The sequence below is a fragment of the Nipponia nippon genome, unplaced genomic scaffold (assembly GCF_047370975.1).
Source record: "Nipponia nippon isolate SJK-2023a ecotype South Korea unplaced genomic scaffold, ASM4737097v1 scaffold_3, whole genome shotgun sequence".
Taxonomy (NCBI): domain Eukaryota; kingdom Metazoa; phylum Chordata; class Aves; order Pelecaniformes; family Threskiornithidae; genus Nipponia; species Nipponia nippon.
Window position 1 is genome coordinate 85,776,257 of NW_028262347.1, and position 8,618 is coordinate 85,784,874.

Genomic DNA, 8,618 nt, shown 5'->3' on the forward strand with positions numbered 1-8,618 from the left:
CCAGCCCTCACCACCCGTGTGCCACTGGGTGCTCTTGCTCAGCTGGCTTCAGCCAGAGCTGCAGGATGTTGCAAAGTGCCCAGAGCCAGGTAGAGGGTCCCGTATGGTGCTGCAGCTGGCATGGTTTGGGCTGGAAACACCCGCTCCACATTGCAGCATCAGGCTTTGGCGGCACTGCCAGCAGTGCCAGAGCTGCATGGTGTTTGCTCGTGCCTCTGGCACACCCACCATCCTGCTCACACCAACACTGTTATCCCTCAGGTGCTGCGGAGAGGCGAGATGTGGCTGCTGCTGGTGGCCCTGTGCCTGACCCTGGGGCTGGGCAATGCCATCCCACATGCTGGAGTGAGCCATGACAACCCTGAGCAGTTCATGAACATTGTAAGTGCTGGGAGGTCAAACACATCCTCGCAGGACCTGGGCTTCCACAGGTGGTGTGCCCGAAGTCCTCCCCGATGGACCAGCTGGGCTCTCCCCATCCCTTACCCTGACATCTGCACTTTGGGTCAGCCAGAGGGCTTGGGGCATCAAGTTTCCAATATTTGCATGGGTGTCACTCACTTCATGCCCTCAGCTTGAGGTTGGCCTCTCCCTGGTCTTCCTCTTATGTAGATGGACCTTCAGGTCTCATGTGCACAGGTGGAGGTGACATCGGAGAGTGTGGGTGGCAGGAGTGGGTGTCATTGGGTCAGGCACAGGATAATGGATACCAATGGGTCACCCTCTCCCCTTGGACCGTTGTCCCTGCAGAGCCAGAAGATCCATTTCCATGGGTATCCCAGCGAGGAGTATGATGTGCTGACAGAGGACGGCTACTTCCTCAGCCTCAACCGGATTCCTCACGGCAAGGGGGACGCTGGGCACTCAGGTGGGCTCAGCTTCAGCGAGAGTGAAGCAGCCATGACATCAGGGGCTGAGCAGTGGCTCAGAGATGAGGCAGTGTGCAACGGGAAGCCAGTGCGAATGCCTGTGCCTTCAGACATGGTTTCAGCAGCTGGAAGAGGGACGAGAAGTTTTTGCCCAGCTGCCTTGAGCTGTCCCTGGGAATGCAGGAGCCCCACATCATGTTTTGCTGTATCCAGGATGGGGCAGCACAACTCAGCAAGCCGCAGCAGCTCCTTCCCTGGAGCAAACCCTTTGCCCTGGTCCAAGGTTCCGTGATAGCTCAGGACCAGGGGTGGAAAAAGTCCTTCAAACAAAAAAAGCACCAGCAGAGCCAGGGAAATAATGGGAGAATGGAATATTTAATGTGCAACCTGCAGAAAATAATACTGAGATGCACAAGGCCGTTTTATTTCCATATGGGAAAGGGTTTTCTTGTGTGAAGTACCTGATTTCTCATCTTTCAGGATCCAGGTCACCTGTGTTGATAGTGCACGGGTTCAGTTTAGATGGTGGTGACTGGGTGGACAACCTCCCCAACAGCAGCCTGGGCTTCATCCTTGCGGACGCAGGGTATGACGTCTGGATTGGAAACAGCCGGGGCAACAGCTGGTCCCGCCGGCACCTGAACCTTTCTGTTGACAAAGAGGAGTTTTGGGATTTCAGGTGAGGAGGCCACCAAGGGCTGGGATGCTGGGCTGTCAGTGCCAATCACCTGATGTCCATGGGAGGCTGGGAGATGAACATCTCCTCTAGCTTCTCCCCTTGCTCCCCAGCTTCCATGAGATGGCCATGTACGACCTCCCTGCTATGGTGGGCTTCATCCTAAGGCAAACTGGGCAGGAGAAACTGTTCTACATCGGCCATGCTCAGGGCAACTCTCTGGGTGAGTGAGGAGAAGGAGAGGGTGGTGGGTGGGAGTGGGGCACCAGGATGCCACGGGAGAGGGACATCAGTGTCTGTCCCAAACTGGAGACTGCTGGGGGCAGGGCTGCATTGGCTGTGCAGCCACTTTCCCCACCTGACTTCTTGGTCCTTCTGCATGGGAGACGTTTTCTGCGTCTTGCCCATCCATCCTGGGCTGTGCTGACATCCAGGAGTGCTGCAGCTTCATTTTGTTTAGACCCTGCGTCTCAAACAGGAGGTCTGGGATGAGTGCTGTTGCTGTTGAGGTTATCGATGTGATCTCTTGCTGCTTTTCAGGTTTCATAGCGTTTTCGAGCATGCCACACCTGGCAGAGAAAATCAAACTCTTCTTTGCCCTGGCTCCTCTGTACACCTTTCATCATGTCAAAGGCCCTGTGTTAAAGATAGCGTTTTTACCAGACGTGGTGCTGAAGGTATGTGAGGTCTTTGTGTGTTATTGCTACTAAAACCCAGGAGCTTTTGGCAACTCACATTCCCCGTGTTGCTGCCATGCACTGAACCCATGCCTGTGACAGGCGTTGGAGATGCGTGTGGGAAGATGAGCGATCCCAAGGTCCCAAAGAGCAGGGATGTCCCTCTTCACCCAGTTGAACACAACCAGTTTTCACTGTTTAAAATATCTGTACCTCTCTATCATTACTGTTTATGCTTTTGCTTATTGATCTCACCACACCCCAGTCCCATAGCCCAGGAGGTGCTCAGAGCAGCCCCACACTGCCTCCCTTCCACCCTTTGCTCCAGTGGCTGGAGAAGGGCTGGAAGGGGAGGTGACACTCTCGCTGGATGCGGTCCACCTGAGGAGCACCTGTCAACAGAGGTGGCAGATGAATGGTATGAGCCTGGCCATCCTGGGGTGAGCTTTGGAAGCTGGTACCTTAGAGATGATGCACCAGGATGATGGGGACAACAGCCCAGTGTGGAAAGGACAGTGATGGTTTCATGTTGCTCTAATAGTCAGGTGCGACCGTGGGTCAACCTCCTTGAAAGGCTGGCTAGCCCAAATGTGTCAACAACCATATTGAGGAGTTGCCTGTCAGCACTGGCTGGGGACAAGCAGTTCCTGTGGAGAGGGGACGTGTATTGCAAGACCCACTGTGACATGTTTCCTTGCCCTCTTGCAGGCAATATTTGGAACAAAACAGCTGACTCTGGTGGGGAGGAAGGAGAGAGCCACCCTTGCCAAGACATGCAGCAACCTGCTAACAGCTGAAGTCTGTGAAAACGAGATCTTCCTTATTGGCGGGTACAACAAGAAGAACTTGAACGTGGTGGGTGCATTAGGGTCTCCAGGTCGCAACTATCTCCAGTTTTCCTAGACACATGGAGATAGCTAATGAGATACAAAAACGAGTATAAAAAACCAAAATAAGGTATGAAAAGCACTGTTCACGGCAGAGGTTATTTGGAGATTTCTTGGGGTATTAAATCTAATAGAGGCTTTGATAGGAAAGAATCACTTGTGGTCTTGTCTGCAAAGGAAAGGTAACTCCTGCCTCATTTTCTGCTGATCTGCAACAAGTTTACAGAACAAAATAACAAAAAATTCACTGGACCAGTTGTATTTCCATTTTAAAGCAGTGGTTAACTGGTTTACCTTTAAAAGCTACTCCTAGCTCTGAACAGGATAAAGCTGCTGAAGCATATAACATTTATATTGCAGTTATAAGACCAAATGATTTTTTTTTTTCGCCTAGACAGATTTTCATCATTCCCAACTCAATTAGAAAATACTTTCTTTTTCCTGCAGAGCCGACTGGATGTATACCTAGCTCATTTTCCAGACTATACATCAGTAAAAACTCTTCTCCACTGGGGACAGGTAGAGACTCTGATTTTATAACAACTGTAACCAATGCTTTTTCTTTTAATCTGTGAATACGGTATTTTGCAATGCTGCTTCATTGTCCTTGGAGACAGGTAAGAAGGTAGAGTCAGACAAAGCCACTAAAAGTGTTTTTTAAGTTGCTGCACCAAGGTGTCTCAAAAGCCACAGCTGTTAGCTACTGCTTCTGGCTGGCCAAGGCAGAGCCACCCAGATGCCTGTCTCTGTCCCAGGTAAGGACCCCATGTAGGTTTTTTTGGGACTCCCTCTGCTCTGGCCCATGGGATGGGCATCAGCAAACACCAGCCCAGACACCAGGGCTGTGCTGGGCAGAGAGTGCTCACCTGGACCCTGCTGCTGCCCTTTGCTTGCAGTGGGTCTGATCCTGGGCATTACCAGCACAGGGTTAACCCTTTGTCTCCTCTGCCTTCCAGACTGCCAAAACCGCAGAGTTCAAGCAGTTTGACTATGGGGAGAAGAATCAGGAAAAGTACAACCAGGTAAATGGGCACTTGTGGAAGGAGGAGCAGAGGATGAGGCTGACTGGCGCCAAGATGGGGGTAGCCTCCTCCAGTGGCCAGTGTGGTCTGAGTCCTCTGGGATGCCAGGGGAAGCAGTCCCCATCCATTAGTGCTATTAGTGTCAGAGCCTGCAAATACCTGGAGCGTTTCCCCTCTCCCAGGCCACCCCGCCCTTGTACAGGATAGAAGACATGACAGTGCCGATCGCCCTGTGGAGCGGTGGGGAGGACTGGGTGAATCCCCCTCTGGAGACCCAGCGCTTGCTCCCCCGCATCACCAACCTTGTTCGTCACGAGCACTTCCCTGACTGGAACCACTTCGACCACCACTGGGGTCAGGATGCCCCTCAGCGAATGTACAGGCAGATGGTCGCTCTGATGGAGCAAAATCCATGAATGGTCCATGTGCTGCCCAGGGATGGAGGAGCCACCCATTTGCATGTGCCTAGGGGCACAGGTTTTGTGTGAGGGCTGCCACTCTGCTCTTCCCGTCTTAAAAATGTCTCCTATCACCCTACTCCACACTGATTTAATGCCTTAAATGTAATTAATGGTGTAATTTCTGCCTGCCCTCTGTGACTAGAGATTGCAATAAACTCTTGCATCACAGCCAAACTCCAACCCTTTGCTTGGTGGGCCTCACGGGGGTTGTGTTTGCACGCCATTGCTGGGGTGAGGTGTGGAGGAGACCATTTGGTTTTTTTTTTTTTTAGCTTTTGCTGGCTCAGAGCATGGCAAGCACAAAATTTTACTCCAGAAATTGAGCGTGTGCTTTGGGTTGTAGGTTTAGGTGAAGGAGGGGTGGAAAGTGACCTTGTCTGTGAGCCCTGGAAAGGCTGGAGGGAGTCAGCACTGACTGCAGGAGAGAAACGTTCCTCCAGTAGAATGAAACCAGAGAGGTTGATGCACACCACATGCCTGAGAGGTGGTGAAAGGGAAACATCTGGGCCTTGGTGTTAGGCTAGGTCTTTCCTGGGAGATAACCCACCCAGAATAGCATCCCACGTCACCTCCTGGCATACACCTTATGGCAAAAACCCAGCTGTGTTTTCTAGGAAGTTGAATTTAACATGGCCCACAGTGTTACCTAAGAATAATGCTCTGTTCTTAGCATGTATATTTGAAAAATATCTGTCTATCTACTTACCTATCTATTCTTTCTATCCATCTATCTATCCATCCCTCCACCTACCTATTTATTCTATTTATCTATCTATGTATCTATCTATCCATCCATTTACCTACTTATCTATCTATTTGTCTGTCTGCCTGCTTATCTATCTGCCTATCTATCCATCCATTCATCCATCCATCCATACCATAAGAGATGTGTGATGCTCACCTGGTGAAGTCTATCTAAGTTTAAGATGCATGGGAAGAGCACTGTGAACAAAAGGCAGGAGTCAAAAACAGAATTTCACAGGGCTCAGGGCAAGGGACTCGGCTACACGGAGTAAAGTTCAAAAACTGGTGATTTTCTGCTGATAAAATGTGCAAAAGGAGCTCGGGGGGTTGAGCCCTTCCTCACCTCATAAATCCGCCTAGCTGTCCCTCTCCAGTCACATTGTTTCTTGCCAAGCTTTTCATGCTCATCCGGTTTAGCCTCTTAGTGTTTAAATGAAAAAAAAACATCAAGACAAGAAGAGTAAATTCCAGCAACTGTTTACCCTGGAGAGGTTAAGTCGTTAATGGCTCTTTGCAACCAATATAATCTTTTTTTTTGCCTGTATTTGTGCAGCATTCAGGGCAGGAATTCGTAGCGCCGTGACTTAGTTTCAGAGTCTGGGAACAGCTCACGAGACTGGTTGTCTGAAAGCAGCCTGTACACATGCAGTGTGGCTAACATGAACCAGAGCTATCTGGCTGCTGAGCGTCACAGTATCTGCAGAGGAGTACCTGCAGAAGGCGTTTCTCCTTCTTTGAGTACACGTGTGGGCACATGCACAGAAATAGATCCAAGAGCATGTGCAAATTTGCCACAAGTTCAGTAAGAAAAAATGGAGAAAGATGCTTCAGAAACAGAAGAACCAGCTAAATGATGTTTAATAATTAGGTGAAAACAGGGGACCTTGAACAATGTCACTAGTCAGAAGCAGTGTTGAGACATGTTTCCAGAGCATCTCGTTTTCCTGATTCTACCTTACCAACGGGACTATTCAGAGATAAGTCCTGCAATTGCCAAAGCCATTAATCTGTTGGCTTGTAGCAGCAGAGTAGCCCAGCACCAGATATGGATGAGTCCTCTGTATATGCCGTTCACCTTGCTCAGTGGTGCAAGCAAAGGTTTGAGAGCTCCACCTTTTATGCTGGGGGTGGGAATGGCAGAGTATTGCAATTTGAATAGATGAAGCTGACACCAATAAGAAGATGACTTGAGTCAACAGGGAGTCCCTCTCGGTGATGCCCAGTGACCAGAACTGAGCTATTTCTATCTTGTCAGCAACTCCAGGACTTGGGAGAAAAACCTCGGCATGTAAACCTGACTAAAGAGGTGGACAATCAGAAACAGCAACTCAGGGAGTTCAAACGCTTCCAAGGAACAGACACCAGCATCTCCCCACCTCACTGATAATTGCCCAACCAACAGAGCCACTCATCAGTGCCTGCATCGGGTGCAGTGAGCTTATTCGTGTTTAGCCTAACAGTATGCTAGCCCCACCTATTTATTACATGTGCTCGCCAATAGGTAAAATAGTTGTTTGCCTGTAGAGTTGTGCGTGATTCTGCCTGCAAGTCTCTGCACATGGTAAAAGATGCCTACAGTGATCCAAAGAGCAGAAGGTTTTAGGACCTCAAATCCAAAGCAAATAAAAATGCTGACAGTGGATTAAGACTCAGTGAGATTAATTTGCAATCTCCACATCCCTCGCCTTTTAACAGAGTGAAAAATGTGTTTAAAGGATAAAGCATTGCTCTCTAACCCAAACTGACGTCAGTCAAGCAGCTTGTGGGACCAGAAAGCTAGTCTCAAAGCATCGATTGCCATAAGGCATCTGGTGGCACCACCACCACCACCAGCTGCATTGTGGATCTCTGCAAGACACTGTGCTTAATTTAGAGTGCACAGCTCAGTGTTTGCAAAGGTATACCAATCCCTGACCTGTATCTGAATAGTAAAAGGAGAAGAATTCACTTCAGGGAGCATCAGTCAAAGTCAATCTGTCGATAGATTGCCTAATAAAAGGTTGATAAGAGTAAGAAATTGGTATGCAGGATTGGAGTCTGTTGCTGTCAGTTTGCAGCATAATGCTGAGGCTATTGAGGATGAATGACATACATACTTAAGACTGCACCTTCAAATAACACACTTCAGGTTCCTCTTTCAGGTGAAACGAGATCAGACTCATGTTATTTCATCCATAAAATGATGAGAACTCAGAGAAAGTCCTAACCACTGTTTTATATTGCTTACCAGATTGGGATCTTTCATGGAGAATGAATTTGCTGCACCAGACTAGAGAAACTCAGGAAACAAGGACCAGCAGGTCTGGCTGTCACTGGCGTTGTGTCAAACCCAGGTATAAACTTGCTGAGCTCCACCCAAAAAAACAGCCTGCAGATTTTTTGTGCCCTTGCTCCTACAGAGCCTGCAGCGGGACCTGCCTTTTGAGACAGGAGTTGGGATTTCCAGCCCAAACTTGAAAATGGCCAATTTCTACTCACGTGCTCATGGGCCTATTTTGGGCTTTTGTCTGTATTGTGGTTTGACCTCTTTAATTATTTAGAATTTAAAAAATAGGGTGAGGGTATATTTCTTCCCACACAGGTCCTAATCACCAAATGTATGGACAGCTGTCAAAACCAATGGGCAGCTCGTGATCCAGATAAAGAGGTAAAAATACAAGGGAATATATTGGCCTTACAACAGATTACTATAGATTCATGTTGTGAGTTACTAGTCAGGAGGCAGATCAAGGCGACTGAGGAATTCTTAACATGTGCACTAGCAGACCTGCTCAACAGAACCTCCAGGCTGATTAATTTACTGTTGAAATGAGCAAAACTCAATCCATTTAATACAGAGAAGACAGAAAATCATCTACAATCGGTATTTATTGCAATTTCCCTCCAATCCTCACTGTGCTTGATGACATGAACATTTTTGCTTTGGAAAAATATCTCCACAGCAGTCGTGATTTTGTGGGATGCACAGGGGAGTATATATCCCTCGGATGCTATTGAAGCTATCTCCATCTCAAAAGGAAGCTTTTCACCATCACTTTACATGTATTGTGAGGGACACGTCATTTGTCTGAACAAAGATTCCACTCACCTTTTTAACTGGTGTGATTTTAAAGGGATTTACTTTCAGGTTCTTGTCTTCAGATGGACCTGTCTTCAGATCATCACCTGTTTCATCCAGTTTCACCCAGTTTCACCCAGAGCCAGCTCTTCTTTTGTGGGAGAACGATTCTGCAGCATGAGACACGTCTGATTATTTCAGAGCACTGAATGCTCATGAGAAGA

The 8,618-nt window shown here is 48.4% G+C and overlaps 1 protein-coding gene across 1 annotated transcript; it reads left to right on the plus strand.

The window, feature by feature from the left end:
* Positions 1-279: 279 nt before the first annotated feature.
* LOC104013574 (lipase member M) lies at positions 280-4,547 on the plus strand. The gene is made up of 9 exons (XM_009466096.1): positions 280-381; positions 751-868; positions 1,350-1,548; positions 1,659-1,768; positions 2,086-2,222; positions 2,931-3,077; positions 3,557-3,628; positions 4,066-4,131; positions 4,314-4,547. The coding sequence occupies exons 1-9, from the start codon at positions 280-282 to the stop codon at positions 4,545-4,547; spliced, it is 1,185 nt and encodes a 394-aa protein (XP_009464371.1).
* The last annotated feature ends 4,071 nt before the right edge of the window (positions 4,548-8,618 follow it).